Consider the following 25,165-nt stretch of genomic DNA (forward strand, 5'->3'; position numbering starts at 1 on the left):
TTGAAGTGGGGCAGATCGCTTTAAACTGGAGTGGGACAGAGTGGAGTGAGAGAGATTATTTTGGATTGGAATGGGGCAGGTTGGAGTGTGGCAGACTGTTTTATATTGGAGTGGGGCAGATTGTAATTGATTGGTGTGTGGCAGAATGTTTTGGATTTGAGTGGGGCGGATTGTTTGGATTGGAGTGCGGCAGATTGTTTTGGACTGGAGTGGGCAGATTGGTGTATATTGCAGTGGGACAGACTGATTTTGATTGCAGTGGGGCAGATTGTTTTGGATTGGAGCAGATTGTTTTGGATTGGAGTGGGGCAGATTGGAATCGGGGAGATTGTTTTGGATTGGAGTGGGGCAGATTGAAGTGAGGCAGATTGTTTTGGATTGGAGTAATGTCAATTGTTTTTTATTGGAGTCGGGCACATTGTTTTGGATTGGAGTAGGTTAGATGGCAGTGGATTGCTGTGGGGCAGATTGCTTTGGATTGAATTGTGACAGATTGTTTTGGACTGGCGTGAGGCAAATTGTTTTGGAGTGGGGCAGACTGGAGTGGGGTGGGTTGGGAGGACTGGAGAGTGGTGGATTGGAGTGAATCTAGGTGAGTAGTTTGGAGTGGGGTGGTTTGGATTGGTCTAGGGTCAACTGGATTGAATGGGGTGAATTGTTGTGGGGTGAGGTGGGATGGAATGGTTTGGATTGGAGTGTGGAATAGGGTGTACTGCAGGATTATGTGTTAAAGCATAATTTCTGAAGTTACCCATAATAAACAATGTTACTTTGCAATATTTAGAACAAGATAATCCTCATCTTCTGAGAACAGCACCCCACAAGCAAAACCAAGATGATTCTTGAGTACAAAGTGAGAAAAGAAGACTTGGAAAAACAATAAAAAAAAGAGTTAACTATAGAAAATAAAACTTTTCAATTGTGTTTGCCCTGCTAACCATGGTTTTGCAGTCAGACACTTTCTGTTTCCAGGGCCCTGGAAGTTAAAAGGAGAACCTCAATCATGTCTGGAGCAGTGGAAGGGCACTGATTAAGATGAATTAATCAGTGCTTGGTCCCTGCTCCACAGGCATGAACAGAAATTATGCCTAGTGTGCAGTGGCCAATTCTGAGGCTTTTAGGAAGAGTGCCACACAAGGCAACAAATGGTAAACAATGGACGGGCTCCAAGCCCTTTTCAGATGATAACAGAGTCTTTCAAGCAGGACATATGCGCTAGTACACACTACCACAGGAACAACCCTAAAAATGCATCATGAATACAAAGGCCTTTGTAATACTGGAAAGCCAGATGATATACGTGTTTGGCTAAAAAACATAATGAATAATGACGAAAATGGTCACACTGGTTCACGAGTCCCCTAAAGAAAAGGAGCTACTTTGTTTGCCTAGGAACTGCGCATGAAAGGGCAAAATGCTGTCACTCACAGTGAAGTTGGCCAATGCATGAAGTGGGGTGATTTACTGTACCAGACTGTATGCTGTGTTGGGTGGGGAAAAATGTGAATGACCAACAACAGATCAATGGATGAAGATGGCTGCCTGAAAAAAAAAACCTCTATGTAAGTGTATATATATATATATATATATATATATATATATCTATATATTATTTTTTTGGGGGTAAAATGAAAAGGAACCCTGGTTCCTAAAATGTTCCATATGAAAATGTACACTTTGCTAAACATCAAAACTAAATATAATCATTGGTATTTTATGTAAGGAGATAGTAGTTTACTCATGAGCAAGTGAAATGAATGATAGAATGACAATTCATCCAATATGTGTTTATAATCCCTAGGTAAAATATGTATCTTTGCATCCTGTAACACCTTGTAATTTGGAAAGAAAACATCAGAAAAAATATGAAGAAAACAAAGTGATTCTTCAGAGCAAGACTAGTCAAAGTAGCACAGATCACAGATGAAAAAATTAATAGATTTTCTGTTTTATTCGACGTATCTGACAAAGACAGCAACAAAGCAGCAGCCTATCAATGCAACGGTAGAGGCCGAAATGACAACCACAACTACACTGCCTGCCATGCTGACCAAGAGCCCCAGCGCTACACCAACGATGATCTGTGCCAGCTGAACCATGGTGGTGAGGGCAGCGCAGTCGATCCCCTTGCCACGGGTATGTTCTGATATCAATCCATTCGCCTGATTTTGCTCCTGCAAAAAAACAGAAGAAAAAACCCAGTGAAAAAAATGCCTAAACACATTTTGACCAATAGCTACTGAACCATGAAAGACCTGACGGCACAAGAAGAAAATGCTTGAAAGTGGAAATACATTTCAATTATAGCTTCAGCCTGATGTATAAAACTGGAGAACCTCATGGTGTTTTTGGTGTGCAGTAATGAGATTGTTTTTATATTACTCTCATCACGCATTTTTGAAAAAGTGTGTTGGTCAGTAGCCCCTCTTCATTAGCAAACATACTATAAGTCCAACACATGACCTAAAAATTAAACTATCACACATCTAATTAGCACGAGCTGAAATAATATTTGTAAGAAACTGGGTTATTTGTTGGGAAGGATCAGGGTCCTTTAAAAGTAATAAGTCTGCAACTACCTCTTTACTGGGAACTCCTCTGTAGCACTTGACTCTCTCAGGTTAAGGAAGCAGTGCAGTCCAAGTACTACTCAAGGGAGGTGGTGTGGTCAAGTACCTCAGTCAGCTGGTATGCAACAAAACTCAATAAACCATTGTCCAATAGGTGTTTTTTCTTATTAAAAAGGAAAAACATTTTTATTATACACATTCTACTAAATACTAAGCATTAATTAGAATTATATGCAGTCAGGTAGATGGGAATACCTTTGGTGACACCTTCATAATATGTTAGACCCCTCATGGGTCCTGAGCTGAATAACCACAATACCCCTATCTATAATAGATACAAGTACTGATGGGTGTGGAAAAACAACGCAAGACCTGCCCAGATCCGAGAGTGCTCACCGGATCGACGCATTGCGCTCCTGTGGAGAGAAGAAATGACGTGCCCGACTCAGTGAAAGGAGAAACAACGCAAAGTCCCGCTTGTGATGTGGAATAAACGCATCGCAAGCCCTTTTTGATACGCACTCAACTGTGCGGGGTTATTTTTGATGCACCCAAGGTACTTTTTCACGCTTACAGCATTAGTGTGTGTTTGAAACTGCTTAAAGACCCTTTTTGATTTTTAAATTGATGACTTGTTCATTGTGGCTTTTTGTCGTTTTGGTCTTATTTTGTTTAGATACATTTTTCTAAACTGGCGTTGTCATTTTGTAGTGTTTTCATTAAGTTACTGTGTGTGTTGGTACAAATACTTTACTACTAGCACTCTGAAGTTAAGCCTACTGCTCTGCCAAGCTACCAAAGGGGTAAGCAGGGGTTAGCTGAGGGTGATTCTCTTTTACCCTGACTAGAGTGAGGGTCCTTGCTTGGACAGGGGGTAACCTGACTGCCATCCAAAGACCCCATTTCTAACATCACTCAATTCAAATACACTTGACATGCCTCAATAGGATGAGAGAGAGGAATCAACCCTGCCGGAGTTACAGTTTGCACTACGTACATCACTCATTTTGTGTTTGTTTTTCTGTCAATTAACAGAGCCTGCAAGTGGCTCGTGTGTTTTAGTCACTGCAGCGTGCAGCATACACTTTCCAATTAATTCTTGGGGTATGGTTATAAGGGCTACTGGTGACTTCTGATTAGAATCCCTCATGACTTTTCGCTTAGCTCTTTCTTTCACCGCATGCTGCAGCCGTGAGTAGTTTTTTGTTGGAATAGTACTTTACACTTCCTAATATTTAATGTGTCTTTACCTTTCCTTGTTGCACCTTTGTGTACTCTACTGCCTGTGCACGAAGTTGAGGACAGTGCTGCATTACTTATAACGGGTTCTTCTATTGTGTTTTTCTTTTTTCCTAATGTTTATTGGATTTTTGCTTTTTTTGCATACAACAGTGTTCAGTCTTTGTTGTCTGACTTCCAGATGGCTGCAATCTGCTTTGTTATGGTGAGCCTCACTTTAAAATGGCTACCCAATTCCATTCTGTGGGGCTGCCTATTCATAAAATGTCCTCCTCAATGATTTTAAATAGAGGGCCTAACTTTAAGAAGGTCACACCTATCGACCTGCAGTGTCTCTGAATGGCTGCTCCATTGATCTGGATGGTTCTTACTTGACTTTGAAATGGGTCCTTGAAATCTCCAGTTGTTTCTACTTTTCGGCCTACGCTTTAAAGATGGCTCGGAGAAATCTGATTGTTTGTTGGGGTGGGGAGAGAGTAAAACCTTACTCAAGCAACAGCTGCAATCATTGTCCGGGTCAACCACAAAAAAATAATAATCACTAAATTAACCTGTGTTTAACCCTCTGGTAGCTTGGCACAAAAGCAGTCAGGCGTAACTTAGAGGCAATTTGTAAGGTATGTATGCAGCACTCAAACAGTCATAAAGTGACAACACAACACAAGAAAAATCACAAACCAGTTTAAAAATAGAGTACATTTTAATAAATTATTTGGCATTAAAACAACAAAAATCCAATCAGTAGAACAGAGATATAAAGTTTGAAAGGTGTCAGGTAAGTATAGTGCCTCAAAGTTCAAAGTGCCACTTGTGGGTTATCTGGTCATACAAGACCTGGTGAAAGTCACAAGTTCAGGCCAACTGCGATGGAGCTTGGGCCAGATACAGGGACTAGGTTAGTCCTCCTGTAAAAGTTATCTTCTAAAGTCCAGCATGAAGTGTTCTGTTCACAGAGGAGGAGGCCACAAGGAGCAGCGAGAGCATCATGGATGGTCGTAGTTGTAGTATGAAGAGCAGGCCAGGCATCGCAAATTGTCGGCATTGTAGCATGAAGATCCTCTTGGTGTTGAGGATGGTCATTGCTGCACATTCGCTTTTAGTGTCACCACGACCTGTTAATGCTGTAGCGCAAAGTGCAGAACTTGCGTTGCCAGTTGTCGCTTGCAGTCTTTGTAATGTTTCCTTTAAGGAGGATGTCAACTGATGGCTCCCTAAGGGTCCATTACCTGGTAGGTGCTCCTTGGGGATCTGAAACCCCTCCAGCAGAGCCAGCAAGGCTCAGGCAGTTCCAGTTGCAGCAGGTCACCAGGGCATTTGCAGAGATGCCTCTGGAGCTTGTTGGGTCGCTGTAGCTCAGAACTGGAATCATTTCAGCCTGGGATGAAAAGTGCAGGACCAGTCATCCTTCTCGGCAAGCAGGGCAGGCCTCAAGCAGCAGGGCAGAAGGGTGTCCTTCTGCAGTATCCACATATCCAGAGTGTACTGAAGAGTGGGTCTGATTGTCCCCATTTAATACCTCGTGCTTACTTTAAAGTGGGCAAAACATCTCTGTAGGGAGAAACTCCAGAAGTCTGGAATTTTCTGCCTTCCTGCCCTGGACCGAGTCTGTCCGGAGGCACTATAGGCTAGTGTGAAATTGTGTGGGAGTTGAGCCAGTGCCTTTGAAATGCAAGTGTAGTAGGTGACGGAGCCAACTCCCATCCTGCCAACACTGAGGCCCTTTATTGAGATTCTCTGTAGGAGGAATACACAAAAAACAACTGCCACCTACACCTTGTCATGTGAGCCAAGGACAGGCTTCAAGCACCAATTGGTTAGAACAAGAAAAAGTCAACTATCTAAAAGAAGTATTTTCAGAATTGTTACTTACAATTTGAGTTTACAATCAAACAGGATTTTAAATTGCTATTCCGCAGATACCAAACATGACTTTCCTACTTGCTCTCAATCAAAAGCTACCACTTATTAAATGAAATAAGGTAATCCAATGTTATCCTATGGGAGAATAAGGCCTTGAAATGGTGAAAAACTTATTTGAGAGTTTTTCCCCTACCAGGACATAAAAACACCTAAAAGTACATGTGTGGGAGTGGGTCTTCACCCACATTGTCTTGGCTCTTTTCTGGGCCGGACTACCCTGCTCCTCTCCACATTTCTTGTGCAGTCCCCTGGGGCAGTGGATTTGGGAGGAGTTTGCATGGTCTAATCAACAAACATTTACAAACAAAACTAAACTGTAAAACAAATGTTTGACTTATGCAGCAAGGCATATAACCCGTCATGACCTCCTGATCACATGACACCCAGATCTAATCTATTCTGTTCTCCCTTTTCTTCCCATCTATCTAATTTTCCTCATCCAAAACAGATTAAGTAAAAATAAAAATCAGAATTAGGGATGCAGAAATCAGTACAGGTAGGCACTCAGGGTAGGGATGTAAATCTATTACCACAAGAATGACTTTTCCATCCCAACAACTGTATTCCTTTCAGTGATGAGGCTCTTCTGTGTGTTCTTTTTGTTATCCGTCAGTTTTTCTGATACATTCAGTTCTTTTGCTTGCTGTCAACATTCATCTTGCAGGCATCAAAGTGCTGCTGATACTACCAGCTCAAGAACTTCTAGTATCAAATCACTCCTATGAATTCAGATTTCATTCCTAGAATTCATCTTAATCATCCTCTTTGCTTCCCGAATCCAACCAGCTCCAGGAGTTCTGAACTAAGGCTCTTTTGTCTCTACATTATGAGTTAAGCATGTTATTCAATGTGGCTACTGCCAGAAAACATACTTTCTGTAAAGCATTATCTATTAAATTGGCTGTTCAGAAGATCCATTCTTGGCTGCACTATTTATGTTCATAACTCACAGATAAAGAATTAATAGAAACCCAATGTTTGACATGTGAAGATTCTGCAACTCCTTGAGAAATCCAGTTCAAATGTAGGTATAAACTATTGACCAATTACACAAATGCGATTCTTTGGAAAAATCATCAAGAAGGCTTTCATTAAAAAAACCTTCTAAAATGGTCAAATTTAATGCCCTTTTGGGGGACTACAATTTCGGATTGAGAACTTGCTGCAGCATGCAGATAGCCCTCATGCACGTGATCAATTATGCCTTGCATATTACATGCCATAATGACCCATGTCATCTCATCCTTCTAGACTCCTATGTGTCCAACATCTTCTCTGAACACCAAGTTCACATTTATCTGACAGTTTTTTAAATGATAATTGAAAACACAGAACAGCTGGTCAAATAAATTCCTCTGGGTCCATGTCAATTCAGCAAAATGCAGTCTCCTCAAATTCTCCAGTCTATGACTATTGAACTTCAACCTGAGTTCTTATTGGTACAGAAAGAAATAAGAATTAATTAGGTACGTGGCTGATATTCAGCTCCACCTGATGGTAACCAGCCAACATAGTGCCAACAGTGAAGGCCTAATTCATCACCTTCCAAGCCTTAATCTACTAGGCCTACCTCAAACAAAGACTAGCTAAAATAAGAGTTTGTGCTAACAATAAATGTAAGCCAACAGCACCAAGACCATAAATGGCTCAATATAATGAATATAAACAGCTTTACATTGCAACTTGTTGAAAGGAGCCAACAAATCTTTGCACTCTCACACTGACTCAACCCTTAGCTGAAAGACGAGCACACTGCAAACATGACCAAAATGTTGAGTGTAAGCCATTCATGCTTCACAGGTTGAAGACTTTTCTCTATGAAGATGACATCAGAACAGAAATACAGGCATTTGCCCGGTCTCACTTCAACAGAGGCAAAGCCATATTCATCTGATCACTCTTTCAAAGATTCTCCGTGTAGCAATTCTTCTCAATAAACATCTTGACAAATTTTACAACACTGTTTGAATGCTCAAAGATAATCTTTCACACACATCCTTTAAGATCTGCTGCACCACCTACAAAGAAGTATATAATAACACTTTAATCAAGCTGGCATCCAAGACAGGCAAGAGGATTTACCACACAGAAGCAAAAGCACTGCCAGACTGGAGAAAAGGAAGCGCATGTAGGAGTAAACCAGATGCCAAACCTTCTCTTGCTATGCGCCATGGTTGTGGAATGCCATTCCAACTCAAATTGACTTGCATCTTTCCTCCTCCACTTTAGATAATAACTCAAAACTCTAAACTTCAAACAAGCTCCTACCACCAAATGGACTTTATCTGGCAAATGCCTGGAGAAAAGCACCTTCACATAAATGCATAAACTACAAAACATACATTGGTGGTTACTAGCCTGCTACAGGTAAGAAGGGGAAGAGCTGAACAAACTCAAGCAACTATAGCCTCAGCCTCTTCAACAAAAGGAAGGTAAACATTCACAGGAGTGATTGGGGAGAACAGGAAACAGTCAGGAGCTCTGCACCCGAGTGTCATGAATGATTTCATTGTGAGCCTGAGAGATTTTAGCAATCCTACCACAAACACTTTGCAAAATGTTTACATTGACATACACCATCCGCATTGTGCTATAAAATGTATACTATTTCTTGTTTAATCATATGCAAGCTTGTTTAAGCATATGGTGACATCTAAGCTCTGTCAAACAATCCTGAACTGCCGGTGATAATACAATTGCCATCGCTTAGTTATACAAAATGTGCTGACTGCAATTCTACTAATAATGACGAGCAAGTAACTTAAACATTAGCACCTCTATCAGAGCTGCACTATCAAACCGTGTTATTTTTAAGTCTGGAATTAGAGTATGGGGCAATGGGTCAGTCTACTGAAGACACTGGTTACCTTCACTTTGATTTACTGCATTTTCCTCTCTCACAATCATCCTGTTAGACTTTTCATCCTTGGAATGGTCTCCCTTAACTTTGTGCCTCTGTTTCCCAGGTTGTTGATGTGTGCTGAACTCTGTTTTTGTTCCTCTGGGCACTTTACCACTGCTAACCAGTGCTAAAGTGCAAGTGCTCCTTTACAAAAATGTGTATGTAATTAGCTTATCCATTATTGGCATATTTGAATAATTAGTAAATTCCTAGTATAGTGCACTAGAGGTGCCCAGGGCCTGTAAATTAAATGCTACTAGTGGGCCTGCAGCACTGGTTGTGCCAACCACATACGTAGCTCTGCAATCAAGTCTCAGACCTGCCACTGCAGTGTGTGTGTGTGCAGTTTTAACAGTAAATTCGACTTGGCAAGTGTACCCACTCACCAGGCCTAAACCTTCCCTTTTCTTAGACACCCCTAAGGTAGGCCCTAGGTAGCCCCAAGGGCAGGGTGCAGTGTATGGATAAGGTAGGACATATAGTAATGTGTTTTATATGTCCTAACAGTGAAATATTGGTAAATTCGTTTTTCACTGTTGCAAGGCGTGTCCCTCTCATAGGTTAACATGGGGGCTACCTTTAAATCTGATTAAAGTGTAGATTCCCTTCGGGAGCGGATGGACGTGGAGTTTGGGGTCGCTGGGCTCACAATTTAAAAATACATCTTTTTGTAAAGTTGATTTTAAGATTGTGTGTTTGAAAATGCCACTTTTAGAAAGTGAGCATTTTCTTGCTTATACCATTTCTGTGACTCTGCCTGTTTGTGGATTCCCTGTATGGGTCAGTTTAACAGTTGGGATGGTTGCACCTCACACTAGACAGTGACACAAAGGGAGCTAGGGTGTAGTCTGCATTTCCTGATGAGCTATCTGTGCAAGGAGGGAGGGGAGGAGTGGTCACTCACACCTGAAAGGGCTGTGCCTTGCCCTCACACAATGCAGTCTCAACCCTCCTGGTGAGTGCCTGGGGCCTGGCATGGGCAAGGCAGGATTTCAAGTTCAAAAGAGAGTTTGCTTTGAAGTAGGCCTACTTCAAAGGAGAAAATGGGTATAAGAAGGACACCCAAACCCACAGACTTTAGAACACTTCTGGAAACCAAGAGGAACCTCTGCCTGGAGAAGAGCTGAAGAGCAGAGGAAGAAGAGCTGCCCTGCCTCTGACTGTGCGTTGTGGAGCTAACCTGTAGTTGCTGCTTCTGTCTGTGCTAGGGGACAAAGACTGGACTTTGTGGTATATTCCTGCTCGAAGAAGATCTCCAAGGGCTTGATTTAGAGCTTGCATCCTGTTGTTTGAAGTCTCAGGGACAGCAAAGACTTCTCTCTGCCAGCACCTGGAGTCTCTTGAGAGGCTCCTACTCTGTCCTGTGGTGCCCATCCAGTTCCTCGGACCCTGAAAGGAGAAGCTGGCAGCCTAAGAGGAAGAAATCCACAGACAGGATGCTGTGCGGGGAAAAGATTGACGCGACTCCGATCTGTGGTTGGAAAATAGACGCACCGCCGGCTTCACAGCTGAAAATCGACGCTCGCCTGCAACGCAACCAAAGAACCAAAGAAATGACACACAGAGTTGGAGAAATGGCGCGCAGAATCACAGACAGAGACTGGGAGATAGTAACCTAGGCTGCGTGGTTTTCGGATCTTCGAGGGGCTGAATTTCTGACGCAAACCATCGCTGTGCGTGCAAAAACAATGCAAAGCCTGACCGGACCCGTGTGCGGACCGAATCGTCGCATCGCCCTCCTGCAGAGAAAGGAACTGACGCACGCCGACTCGACAGAAGGGGGAAATGATGCAAGGTCTCACTCGTGAGTGGGTTATTTTTGACACGTACCAGGTACATTTTCATGCTAGCAGCGCTAGTGTTGTGTTTAAAACTACATGAAGACACTTTTTAGTTTTTTTGTGATAACTTGACTTGTGTATTTTTCTCGTTTTGGTCTTGTTTTGTTTAAATAAATATTTACTATTTTTCTAAACCTGTGTAGTGTCATTTTGTAGTGTTTTCATTAAGTTACTGTGTGTGTTGGTACAAATACTTTACACCTAGCACTCTGAAGTTAAGCCTACTGCTCGTGCCAAGCTACCAAGGGGGTAAGCAGGGGTTAGCTGAGGGTGATTCTCTTTTACCCTGACTAGAGTGAGGGTCCTTGCTTGGACAGGGGGAAACCTGACTGCCAACAAAAGACCGCATTTCTAACACATCCCATCTGCACAGAAAGTAGTTCTCGTCACTGCCAGTGTTTTTGATTATAATTACTTTAGTACTGCCTTTCTGTTTAGAGCCTGAGGTGAAAGCAGGGCGCCTTAGAACAGATAGATGTGTGCAAAGGCCACAGCTCAGCTAACTTCCTATCTTCTGCCAATGTTCCTATCTCCTGCTAATGTTCTTATCTCCTGCCAATGTGAGCACAGGTCATAGTTTAGTTCCTATCTCCTGCCAATGTTGTTGTACATTCCTTTTGGAATGTCTTTTGTTTATCTGATTTCAAACTCTAATGTATTAAGTTCCTCTTTTTACTCTGCATGCAGTACACAAACTGAAAGCTTACGTACCATACATGTGAATTAATAGGCACACAATTATTCAGGACACGTTTAATTCATTTCACCAATGGTTCTGTAACAATTTGTTTGCCAGGATGAAAACCATCTTTTATCATGTTTAATTCCAGCACTTGTAACAATTTTTTTTACTTCTTTCCTTCTTCCTGTCTTCCCTTCTTTTTTCTCTCTTGCCTTTATTTCCATCATTCCTTCCTTCATTTCTCTTTGTCTCTGTTTTCCGGTCTTTGTTTTTTTTCTTTCTTTCCTTTGTTCTTTCCATCTTTCTAGCATTGCTTCTTTCTTTCTTATCTCCCTTTTCTATACTTCTTTCTTTCCTTTCTTCTTTCCTCCCTTCCTTTATTTTAGTTCTATGTTAGCCAAGATCTTTTTCTCCAGCCCACTCAAACATACACTAAGGGGCAATGTGTCAGCACACTTCAGCCACTGGCTGACTTCACTATGACTTACGGCATGCTGCTCTTTCACAAAGAGCATCTCCACACACAAATTAGTTCCCTTCAGTGCCAAAAAAGTACTAGGTAATGGGAGCTTTTTCGGGAATCAAAAAACATTCATGCCTTTAAACAATTTTTTTCTTTTTTTTTTTTTAGATTGATGAACACCCAGCAGCTTACTGAACAATTAAGTTTTGTAAAAACCATAAAACAAAACAAGAATTTCCAAAATGATTGCGGACTGCACTAGACCTATTGCCTTTGCCAATGCTTGTTTTTACGTAGCTGCTTTCATTAAATTTGGACCTTACTGACCATGAAAATTAAAACTGTTCTGAATTAATTATGAAGATTTAGAGCCATATTAACGTAGTTTTTTCCATGTTTAAGATTGAGTTACGCACAGAAAAGTCTGTAACTCCACCTGAAAATTGACAGGTGATCCACAAAGTCACTTTGTATAAATAGTTAAAATTTATACACGCAGAAATTCCAGTAGCCCAGGAAATCAGGTGAACACTGTTGTGAAGGACGGCACTGGCACAGAGATGATTTTGTAGTTAGTTTATTTTCAGTTCCAGTAACAGATGTGACCTCCACCTCAGCCAGCTCCCAGTAACCGTCTGAGGCGGAATGTCACGGTTCCCATGACAATCTACAAAGATTCTATTCATAAAACACACATTATAACATATCCTCCTCCTTTATATAAAAGCCCCCCACCCCTCTTGGTTCTCAACTTAAAGGTTACTATAACTTATCCAAAACAAAACAAAGTTAGATTGAAACTTGACTTATGATAGACATAACTTAAAACAGGACTACTTTACATAATCTTTTAAGTATAAAGGAGGACGCCTTTGTCTCTGCTTCTTCGAATGCAAACGACCCTCCCCAGGACTCTGTTCAAACTCCGGAATATTCTGGGGAGACTCAACCTCTGATGTTTGAGAGATTGTCACACGCTCATCTTCTGAACTCCGAGAAGTTGATATCCCACTTTTGTCCAAATTCTTCGGTGCTCCAACTATGGACCTAGCGGTCTCATCATCAAATGTTAGAGAGCCTGACTCACCCTCTTTTCTATAACTCTGACTTTCTGAGAGCACACCTTCATCCTCCATCAACATAGACCCCTCACATTCACTCCTCTGTGTACCGTACTTCGAGCCCTGCACACCAAATCTAGCTACCCTCCTAAGATTCCACTTTTCACCATTTTCCAACACAACGTGCCATCTCCCAATATCCTTAACATTAAACGGCCCTCGAAACTTGTTTAATCCTCCAATACATCGTCCAGATTTTATTTTTACCCAATCGCCAGGGACAATTTTGTTACTGTGTTTTCTTGCTCCCTGTTGGCATTCCTGCACACCTCCATTCCCTTCCAATAAAGCTTTTAACCAAAACGGTGTCAACTTGGTACTAGGCTTCCGACCACGCATTAACTCAAAAGGCGAAGGTACAAGTGTGTTGTTCTCCGTAGTCCGATATGCCCACACTAAATCACTCACGACCTTCCCTACACATAGTCTATTCACCAAGGCTAGTTGAATGGCTCCCTTAACCATCCTATTAGCCCTTTCTACTGCACCGTTACCTTGAGGATTATAAAGAGAAGTGCGTGCATGTTTCACGCCGCACGCACTTAAAAATTGTTTCATACGATGTGACGTAAGTTGAGTACCGTTATCGGTGACAAGACAGTCTGGGTAACCTTCCTCACCAAAGATTTCAGATAATATCTTTATTGTAGAAGCAGTTGTCACTTCCGCCATGAACTTCACGACTAGCCACTTGGTATTCAGATCAACCAAGACAAAAGCAAACCTCTGATTGTGATTCACACCTGCAATTGGACCAATAAAATCACCACAGACTGTGTGCCACGCTATGCCTGGATCCTGCATGGTCCCACACATGGATTTGCTTACCCACCTTCAACCTTTTCTCACTTTCAATGCACTCAGAACACCTCTCTACCCAGTTTACTACATCATCGTCCATTCCTGGCCACCAAAACTCAGCTCTGAGACGCTTTTTTGACATAGGTTGCCCTAAATGTCCTTTGTGGGCAATATCAAATAACTTTTTCCTGACACCTAACGGGGGTATTAACCTTTCTCCCCGTACCAAAACTTTGCTGTCTAAAATAGACAATTCATCCAAAACTTTCCCAAATGGCCTAAGAGCTGTGGGTAACGTACTTTCTCTCCTTCCTCCTTCCACTATCATCTTGAGTACTCCCTTCAACACTTCATCATGTGTCATCGCTTGTTCCCACTCCTCTTTACTCACAGCCCCCAAGGTCCAGTGTACTACATCACAAACACTTGCAACTGCCCCTTCACTCTCATACTTTAACACGCCTTCTTCGTCAACCGACTTCCAATCCAAAGGTAAACGTGATAGGCAGTCTGCCTGCACATTCTTCCACCCAGGTACGTATTCTAGAACATAAATGTATTCCTGTAATCTAGCTGCTAACCGAGCCAGTCTTGCCGAACCCTTGCCAGCCCCACCAGAAGACAAAATCTTCATCAAAGGTTTGTGGTCCGAACGTAATGTCACTCGCGTTCCCCATATGTAAACTCTGAAGTACTCCATACCCCAAGCTGCAGCCAAAGCTTCCCTCTCAATAACGGAATAATTGCGCTCAGAATTTGTTAAGGAACGCGAAGCAAATGCAACGGTCTTTTCATCTGTTGGATGTATCTGCGCAAACACTGCTCCTATACCGTATGCACTCGCATCCACAGTAATTACTGATCTCTTCCCTGTATCAAAAGGGGTCAGTATGCCAGCAGCACACACCTCCTCCTTTATGGCCTCAAAACACTCTTGTTGCGTGTTAGACCACAAAAATCTTACACCCTTCCTCAATAACATTTTCAGTACATCCGTCTTAGAAGCAAAATTCTTCACAAATTTTGAATAATACTCTATCATTCCTAAAAAGGACCTCAATTGATCTTTGTCTTGAGGCGGTGGAGCCAACCTAATAGCATCTAATACGTTACTCTTAGGCTTGATACCATCACCCAAGAGGGTATGCCCAAGACATTCTATCTCCCTGACCAAGAACACACATTTCTCTTTCCTCAATGTCAACCCAGCATTAGAAATTCTGTCAAGGACCTGTTTTAAGGTGAAATTATGATTCTCGACTGTGTCTCCAAAGATTAAAATATCATCCTGGAAGTAAATGACACATTCTAAATCACGGAGTACCTCACTCATTACTCTCTGAAACACACTGGCCGCCGAACATAACCCAAAAGGCATTCGGGTAAATTGGAACGTGCCTTCCATGGTTATGAAAGGTGTAAGAGGTTTAGAATCATTGTGCAATTTGACTTGATGATAAGCATGTTTCAGATCTAATTTTGTGAAAAATTTACCACCCTTCAGTAGAGTCAAAAGTTCATTTATGTTGGGAAGGGGAAAATTATCTGCAACTACACATTGGTTCAAGCTCCTCAAGTCTACGCAAAATCTCAACTTGTTATCAGCTTTGCGAGTAATTACAACCGGAGAAATCCACTCTGAAGTCTCCACTGGCTCAATTACCCCATTTTTCAACATTTCTCGCAATAATTTGTTAACTTCCTCCCTAACCACAATAGGTACCCTTCTAACCTTATGCTGGATTGGCATCACCCCTTGTTTCAATTTAATCTTGTGCACATACCCTTTGAGTTCACCCATTTCTTCACGAAACACATTCTCCGCACCCCTGATAATGTCTTTCAACATCACTTCCTGTACTACCATAACGGGATTCTGCGCACGTGGATTTATGACAATGTGTAAGTCATATTGATGAGCCCACCCGAGAATCGGTGGACCTGATTCCGCCACATATACTCTTCCCTCAACCACCCTTTCACCAAAGATGATGTCAGCTACCATATAGCCTACAATATCGATTTCTTCACCCTGATACCCAACCAGGGTTGATGTCTTTTGGCAACAACTTGACATCAGGCCAATTAGACATGAACAATTTCTTTGGTATGATGGTGTATAAAGACCCCGAGTCAACCATTAAATGAATTTTCACTCCCTTTATAAGAAATTCAGCTGTAGGTCTTTGTCTCCTATTGTCTTGTTGCCCAACAATCAATACTCTGTCCGCACACATACTCAAAGCCTCATCTGGTTCTTCTGATAACACTGCTACCTTCGTCTTTGCAATCCCTCGACACATCCTTGCAAAATGTCCTTTTTGCCCACACTTCCTACAATCCTTTCGCAAAACAGTTTCTCACCCCGGTACTGTGACTATAGCTGCCAGAGTTGTTGCATCCCTTACCAATTACTCTCACATTCTGACCACCTTTACTGCTTTTACACGCACTTGCCCCACCTTTGCTACCCATAGCTTCACTGTCTGTATGCTAACCAATAACTGACACTCCAATTTTCTCTTCCCTCTTATCCATCACTCTCATGCAGTACTCAGATTCTTCAATTACTTTAGCTATCTCAATGGCATCTTTCAACGTAGGATTTTTCGCAGCCCACCATCTCTCTTGTATCTTACGACTGTTACACTGTACTATAAGTTGGTCACGTATCATCTCTTCAGTCATTGGACCAAACTGGCATTTTAGCGACAATTCTCTTAACCTGGTGACAAAATCATCGATCGACTCCCCTGGACGTTGTGGCTGGGTATAAAATTTATTTCGCCTAATTACTATATTGCGACCCTTTGCAAATCTGATTTCTAAGCGCTTACGTGCATCAGCATAAACATCCACATCAGGTTGATCTTCATGAATGGGTAACGGAGGTAGGTACTTAAAAATGTGTTGTCCTTCCTTACCCAAAGCATTTAATAAAATCGCTTTTTTTCGCCCCAGGGAAAAATTACGCCCATCAATTGCCTCTAAATAATTATCAAAAACATCTAACCATTCTTCCCACTCAAGTGACGGCTCACCCGGTTGGGGTAAGAACAGAGGTGGTGGTGCAATGTCTTGTAAATCCATGTTGTTATTGTTCAATGACGAATATCATATAAACATATATCTATAGCAATAATATATATATTAAAACTTAATGAAATACGCCAACACCAATTGCCCCCCCACTAGTGCACTGTCTCTGCAAAGTACTGTTAGTGCCAAGAAAGCATGAAGAAAAAAAAAAACAACACAAAGATCAGAAACGTTTCAGTAACATGCGTGCACATCGCAGAGGGTCCCCATCATGGCAACAGGTACGGAATTAGTTCAGGGTGCTGCCAAAAGAGCAAAGAAAATGATCCCAAAAATCAATATAAAGACTGAGTATTAGCTCAGTATATGCTGTCTTAGGTGTCGGTGTGAGCATCAGAACGGCCTTTCCTCTAGTGCTTGCATACCTGAAGTAGTCCTTAGACAGATGCCGGAAAGAACTGACTGCTAAACAAAATTGTGTTCCTGCGCACTCTGAACTGCAGGGTTACCAAGATGACGCTGCGCTCCTACACACTTTCGCTTGCTGTGTGCGGCACTCAGGTGAGATTTCGCTCCCACGCGCTTCTGCTTGCCGTGTGGCACCAAGGTTGCGTTGCGCTCCCACGCGCTTTTGTTTGCTGTATGGCACCAAGGTGACACCGCGCTCCCACGCGCTTTTGTTTGCTGTATGGCACCAAGGTGACTTTGAGCTCCACGTGCTTTTGCTTGCTTTTGTGGCACGAGTGTTCCACCAATGTTTGAGTTAAAGCTGCGCGTGCCCGTATCAACCGTTGATATGTAAGATATGATGACTTGCACCACAGACCTCCACACTGGCCCAGTTAACAAAACTGTAAACAAGACACTGACCGCAATAGTTAGCCTTGCGCTTACACGACCTCCTTGGCTCCCAAACACAAAGTCTGATGGAAAGCAGCTGCTGATCCAGAGACAACTCAGCACACAAATCTTACACGATGTCTGTCTGCCATCTCACATCTGAAACCAGCTGATCGGCGAAGTCTCTGGATAACATCAGATTAAGATTCCAATGTTCCTTACACAGTGCTTTCCTTCCTTCGAGATAGAGATCACACCACTCCTTCACTGAAAAGCTGGCTCAAACTCGTCGCCAAATTTATGTGAAGGACGACACTGGCACAGAGATGATTTCGTAGTTAGTTTATTTTCAGTTCCAGTAACAGATGTGACCTCCACCTCAGCCAGCTCATTGGTTCCCATGACAATCTACAAAGATTCTATTCATAAAACACACATTATAACAAACACCCACACAAGCATACCTTTAAGGGCATTTATTAAAGTTTGCAATGGTATGGCCACGTGGAACCTGCACTTCCAAACTAACACTTGAATGATTCAGATGCACCTAAATCAGTAAATCAGGGAAGAGCACTACGTTCGCCCCTTTCAAATGTGCACCGAGGAAAGACCTTTGAAGGAAAATGATGTTTAAAAAAATGGAATCCATACATGTGAAAATGCTGAAAAACATGCAGACCTAACAAAGGTAGGGTTGGGTGAAATGAAGGTAGATCTGAAACGCATCAGAGATATTTACATACGTAGTTCTGCAAATCTGCCAAACAGTCCTAAATTTCACCAAAGTACACCTTGAATGTGTTAAAATAATTTAGCTGCTTTACACTTTTTAGAGAGTAATCTTTATTGAATTATCGAACAACAAAATACAAAGCAAGAGGAAGTGTGCCCAATAATACTTACTACAAACAACAAAATCTGAGTACGCGCTTATTGTCATCCACAGGTTCGTCACAATCATAGTTAGACGTTCCATTTGCTTTTAACGTGTAGAAATATAAAACAGACACGACCACTCGAGTTGTGCACAAGTGTTGGCTTAATTATGCAGAAAATTATTTCGAAATAAACGGACAAACAGGGCAGAAAAAGGGCAATACCTCAAACTGCCGAAGGAACTTCCGAGACCCTCCCCCAGATGCATCTAATGGAATCGCTTGAAGGAAGTTATCTCAGAACATGGGTAATTTCAGGGGTACCATATATGGATATCACAGTACTTTTATTATAAGACATTCTCTATTACTACTAAAAAGTCTGTGACATAGCTTTGGCAATTGATACTTAAACATGAACACACCCTTGGCAATTTGTCAAAACATACTGCACTGTCATAGGGTAGTTAGGAAATGAAGATCAATTATCTTTACTTCAAAATACTACACAGGTCACCATGGAAAAATTTTGAGCAGACCTCCTCAGACACTCAATATGCTGGAGGTGTGCCCAACCAGACTTGTTACATAGCTTATGGCACTGCCCCATTACTGAAAAAACATTGGCATGTGGTAAGAGATATGTTGGCACACCAATGGACTTAACATTCCCCCATCTGTACACTTGACAATCCTGCATGATGTCACAGATATATTCAGAATCTCTTTAAAATAAGAAACATAGATAGAATGTCTCTTGCTGCAACGCAGAACAGCATCTTGCATCATTTATTGCACAAAACAGTGCCCGCGTACAATGGACGGATAACAAACTGTCCAGGAATGTAATTTCCAAGCATGTCAACAAAATCAATGATAAACTGGATATTTAATTATTTAATACAATCTGGCGACCATTTTTAGACGACTGTGACAATAATTCAGTAATAGTTCTCCAACACCTTCCTGTTCCTTTTAGAAGACATAGACTTGCATGCAACTACTATTCAGTCTAGTAATATTAATATTGACTGGATCATCAATGATTTCTGAATAGGTGTAATTTCCAGAATCCCATGTTACAATGAGATCTAAAATGAGAACCACAGGTCATTTACTCTGAATTAACTCACTGAGGTCTGACGCTAGTTTTGCCTAAAATGATGTGGCACTAGAACAACATACAAGATGATAATCTCAATAAGGTACTGGATATAACATACACTAGGGGGCAACCAGTGAAGAGCTCGGTGGCTCTCTGTTTCAAAATAACTTATGGGTTGTTTAGAAGTACACACTGCAGATTCGTTTGTGTTTCCAGGAGTTTTCAGACAACAGTAAAACTGTCAAAATAACTCTGGTGAATATTGTTCCTTTTGGAGAGAGATGATATATATATAAAACAAAGGTTAAAGGAACTGAACAGTAAGGTGAACATGTCAGTTAAACCGTTTTAAACGAGCAAAACCACTGAAATTCACCATAGTTATCTCAAGTAACTATCTTGTGCCCTAAAATAACTAACTTTTGCCTTAAATTAACTAACTTGTGCCTTTGCCGTTCACAGAGTTTTCATCAGTGAATATTATTTCCACCGAGTGCCAAGCAGGTGCAGCCACAACATGCCTATCATTGCCAGCCATTGGATGGAGCTCCCAGTGGCCCCTGCTGGCTTCCCAGCCAACAGCCATTCTGTGTCACATTGTTCCCACCCGGGCAGAAGCAGCTTTTATCTGCTCCTGCCAGGTGGTAACAAAGCGGTGTTCCTTGCCTGGGAGAATGTTGGCAGGGAAGTACATTTTATTTCCTGCTCACACTCTCCTGGGCAGGGAACAGCAGTATCCTGAGCGATGTGGTCCACAGGGGTAGGGTCCCATGAGCCGCTGTATTCCTTAAAGAGGGAGGCCTCTTGCACCCCTCCCCCTATTAAAATACCAGCCCAAGGATGGATGGTCTTCATGGCTTCCCTGTGGCCCGAGGAGTGGAGCAACACAGTCCCCTTCCCAGAATAATTTATTTAGCCCCGGGGCATGGGTTCTACAAGTCCTTAAAGAAGCTCCAAATGTTCTCAGCAAATTGTGAATTACGCTGGTTTTCATAAACAATTTATACCACAATGTTAGCTTTTTGGTCTTTTTAGGTTTTGACTTAGAAGAGATTTTTGTCACAACCATTTATTGTGAGTAATGTATCCATTTACAATGACCTCTTAGCGCCATATCGAATAGAGACTTACTGCAGGAGTACTCAGAGGTTACTCTTATTTAACATCCACATTTTACAAGTATCATCCAACAAATTATGCTACAGTAGATCTCAAAACCCAAGCTGACACAAACAAACATTCTAAAATACCTATCGTTGGTAGTTGTTACAGATGAAAGACTGGGACAAGAAAAGTGTTCATTTTTTCCTTTACACTGGATGACCCCTTTAAGGTGCTTCAGAAACTGACAGGTAAATAGCACGCCCTTGGATCACCAGTGGTACAGAGCTCCACAGAGTGTATTCATGAACTGATGAGCAGGGTTATCTATATTAGGATCTAAGAAAGCATGGTTGTAAAGCAGATCTAATAGGTCTACTACACAACTGTTGTTATTGTTTTCTTTCTTTCAGTGCATCCCATGGTATGAGTAGAGAACTGGGAAATATGTCAAAAGAGGGATAGTCAATAAATAAGTAAGGCGGGCTCATAATGAATGGAATAAATAAATACATTCCAAATGCCAATCAATCAATCAATCATTCAATCAATCATAGGATTTGATAAGCGCACTACTGACCCGTGAGGGTCTTAAGGTGCTGAGGGTGCGGGGGTGGTTGCTACTGCTCGAACAGCCATGTCTTGAGATGCCTCCTGAAGGTAAGTAGGTCCTTAGTCTGACGCAGGTGAGTGTTAAGAGTGTTCCATGTCTTGGCAGAGAGGTGGGAGAACGATCTGCCCCCGGCAGTTGTTCTGCAGATGCGTGGGACAGTGACGCGGGCAAGGTTGGCAGAGCGAACCTGTTGGCTCTGGGTGTAGAAGGAGAGTCGTTCGGTGTTGTGCAGTGCCTTGTGAGTGTGGGAGGAGTTTGAACATGATTTGCTTGTTGATGGGGAGCCAGTGTAGGAAGCTCAGGTGGGCTGTGATGTGGCAGTGGCGGGGGATGTCCAGGATGACACGTGCTGAGGCGTTCTGGATGCGTTGCAGTCTTTTCTGAAGTTTGGCCGCGGTTCCTGCTTAGAGGCCATTGCCGTAGCCCAGCTTGCTGCTCACGAGGGCTTGGATGACCGTTCTTCTTGTTTCCGCGGGGATCCACTCGTAGGTCTTCCGAAGCATGCGGAGGGTATTGAAGCAGGAGAAGGTGATGGCGCTGACTTGCTGGGTCATTGATAGTGAAGAGCCTAGTATGAATCCCAGGTTGCGTGCGTGGTCGGTGGGTGTTGGTGCGGTTCCCAGTATGGCAGGCCACCAGGAGTCGTCCCAAGCGGAGGGGGTAGAGCCAAAGATGAGGACCTCAGTCTTGGCGGAATTCAGTTTCAGGCAGTTGTTCATCCATTCATCGATGACCTTCATTCCTTCGTGGAGGTTGGTCTTGGCGGTGGCGGGGTCCTTGGTGAGGGAGAGAATCAGTTGGGTGTTGTCGGCATATGAGATGATGTTGAGGTTGTGAGATCGGGTGAGGTTAGCAAGTGGAGCCATGTAGACGTTAAAGAGGGTCGGGCTGAGGGATGAACCCTGGTGTACGCCACAGACTATTTTGGTGGCTTCAGAGCGGAATGGAAGGAGGCGGACTCTCTGAGTTCTGCCGGCGAGGAAGGAGGTGATCCAGTCCAGGGCTCTGTCGCAGATTCCTGCATCCTTGAGGCGTGTGCCTAGGGTGTGGTGGCAGACGGTGTTGAATACGGCTCAGAGGTCCAGGAGGATGAGGGCCGCTTCTTTGCCGTTGTCCAGTATGGTCCTGATATCGTCGGTGGCGGCGATCAGTGTGGTTTCAGTGTTGTGGTTGCTGCGGAATCCGGATTGGGAGGGGTCCAGAGTGTTGTTCTCCTCGAGGAAACAGGTCAGTTGTTTGTTGACAATTTTCTCTATGACTTTTGCTGGGAAGGGGAGCAGAGAGATGGGACGGAAGTTCTTGAGGTCCTTTGGGACCACCATGGGTTTCTTGAGGAGGGCGTTGATCTCGGTGAGTTTCCAGCTCTCCGGGAAGGTGGCGGTCTCAAAGGAACTGTTAATGATCTTCTGGAGTTGGGGTGCAATGGCAGAGCTTCCTTTGTTGAAGATGTGGTGAGAGGAGGGGTCGGATGGTGAGCCGGAGTGGATGGTGTTCATGATTTTGATGGCGTTGTTGTGGGTCCAGGAGAGCAGGAGGCTGGTGGGTGGTGAGTCTGTGGTGATGGTGGTTGACGGGGGGGTCTGATTACTGAAGCTGTCAAGGCTGTCTGTGATCTTGCGGTAGAAAGAGGAGGCTTGGGAGTCACACAGGTCTTGTGATGGTGCGATGTTGTTGACGTTGGAGCCGGGGTTGGAGAGCTCTTTGTGGCTGTGTGGGTTGTTACTGATGCGTTCTTTGAAGGCGGTTCTCTTGGCGATTTGGATGAGTTGGTGGTGTCTGCAGATGGCGTTCTTGAAGGCTGTGTGGGTGTCCAGTGTCTGATATTGGCATCACTTGTTTTCAGAAGGGGGAAACGATGCAAGGTCTCGCTTGTGAGTGGTATTGATGCATCGCAAGCCCTTTTTGACGCACACCTGCCCGTGCGGGGTTATTTTTGACACGTACCAGGTACATTTTCATGCTAGCAGCACTAATGTTGTGTTTAAAACTACATGAAGACACTTTTTAGTTTTTTAGTGATAACTTGACTTGTGTATTTTTGTCGTTTTGGTCTTGTTTTGTTTAGATAAATATTTACTATTTTTCTAAACCTGTGTTGTGTCATTTTGTAATGTTTTCATTAAGTTACTGTGTGTGTTGGTACAAATACTTTACACCTAGCACTCTCAAGTTAAGCCTACTGCTCGTGCCAAGCTACCTAGGGGGTAAGCAGGGGTTAGGTGAGGGTGATTCTCTTTTACCCTGACTAGAGTGATGGTCCTTGCTTGAACAGGGGGGAACCTGACTGCCAACCAAAGCACCCATTTCTAACACATCCCATCTGCCAGAAGGTAGTTCTCATCACTGCCAGTGTTTTTGATTATAATTACTTTAGTACTGCCTTTCTGTTTAGAGCCTGAGGTGAAAGCAGGACGCCTCAGAACAGATAGATGTGTGCAAAGGCCACAGCTCAGCTAACTTCCTATCTTCTGCCAATGTTCCTATCTCCTGCTAATGTTCTTATCTCCTGCCAATGTGAGCACAGGTTCACAGGTTGCGAATGTTGTTGTAAATTCCTTTTGGAATGTCTTTTGTTTATCTGATTTCAAACTCTACTGTATTAATTTCCTCTTTTTACTCTGCATGCAGTACACAAACTGAAAGCTTACATACCATATATGTGAATTAATAGGCACACAATTATTCAGGACACATTTAATTAGTTTCACCAATGGTTCTGGAACAATGTTTGCCAGGATGAAAACCATCTTTTATCATGTTTAATTGCAGCACTTGCAACAATTTTTTTTACTTCTTTCCTTCTTCCTGTCTTTCCTTCTTTTTTTTCTCTTGCCTTTATTTCCATCATTCCTTCCTTCATTTCTCTTTGTCTCTGTTTTCCGGTCTTTGTTTTTTCTTTCTTTCCATTGTTCTTTCCATCTTTCTAGCATTGCTTCTTTCTTTCTTATCTCCCTTTTCTGTACCTCTTTCTTTCCTTTCTTCTTTCCTCTCTTCCTTTATTTTAGTTCTATTTTAGCCAAGACTTTTTCTCCAGCCCTCTCAAACATACACCAAGGGGCAATGTGTCAGCACAAAGAGCATCTCCACACACGAATTAGTTCCCTTCAGTGCCCAAAAATACTAGGTAATGGGATCTTTTTCAGGAATCAAAAAACATTCATGCCTTTAGACAATTTTTTTCTTTAGATTGATGAACACCCAGCAGCTTACTGAACAATTAAGTTTTGTAAAAACCATAAAACAAAACAAGAATTTCCAAAATGATTGCGGACTGCTCTAGACCAATTGCCTTTGCCAATGCTTGTTTTTACGTAGCGGCTTTCACTAAATTTGGACCTTACTGACCATGAAAACTAAAACTGTTCTGAATTCATTATGAAGATTTAGAGCCATACTCACGTAGTTTTATTCACGTAGTTTTTTCCATGTTTGAGATTGAGTTACGCACAGAAAAGTCTGTAACTCCACCTGAAAATTGACAGGTGATCCACAAAGTCAATTTGTATAAATAGTTAAAATGTATGCACGGAGAAATTCCAGTAGCCTAGGAAATCAGGTGAACACCCACACAAGCATACCTTTAAGGGCATTTATTAAAGTTTGCAATGGTATGGCCATGTGGAACCTGCACTTCTAAACTAACACTTGAATGATTCAGATGCACCTCAGTAAGTCAGGGAAGAGCACTACGTTCGCCCCTTTCAAGTGTGCACCGAGGAAAGACCTTTGAAGGAAAATGATGTTTAAAAGAAATGGAATCCATACATGTAAAAATGCTGAAAAACATGCAGACCTCACAAAGGTAGGGTTGGGTGAAATGAAGGTAGATCTGAAATGCATCAGAGATATTTACATACGTAATTCTGCAAATCTGCCAAACAGTCCTGTAGTGAATTGTAGTTTGTTTTAATGGGATAACAGGAGTTAGCTTAGCCGAAGGCTTGTAAACTTGTGCCTCCGTCACCTAGTGACTTTTAACCTACTTAGCTTTCTCTGTCTTAGCCCATTTAATTATTTATTTCTTCTAAGATGGCTGCCTTGTTTATAGTT

At 42.4% G+C, this 25,165-nt stretch overlaps 1 protein-coding gene across 1 annotated transcript in view; it reads right to left on the minus strand.

Moving 5' to 3' along the window:
• Positions 1 to 1,928: 1,928 nt before the first annotated feature.
• SLC45A2 (solute carrier family 45 member 2) overlaps positions 1,929 to 25,165 on the minus strand; it is a 323,571-nt gene continuing 300,334 nt past the window's right edge. Inside the window, exon 7 of the mRNA XM_069220574.1 lies at positions 1,929 to 2,174. Coding sequence (XP_069076675.1) covers positions 1,950 to 2,174 — 225 coding nt within the window. The 3' untranslated portion in view covers positions 1,929 to 1,949. The remainder of the gene's footprint in view (positions 2,175 to 25,165) is intronic.

Source organism: Pleurodeles waltl, chromosome 1_1 (assembly GCF_031143425.1).
Source record: "Pleurodeles waltl isolate 20211129_DDA chromosome 1_1, aPleWal1.hap1.20221129, whole genome shotgun sequence".
Taxonomy (NCBI): Eukaryota; Metazoa; Chordata; class Amphibia; order Caudata; family Salamandridae; genus Pleurodeles; species Pleurodeles waltl.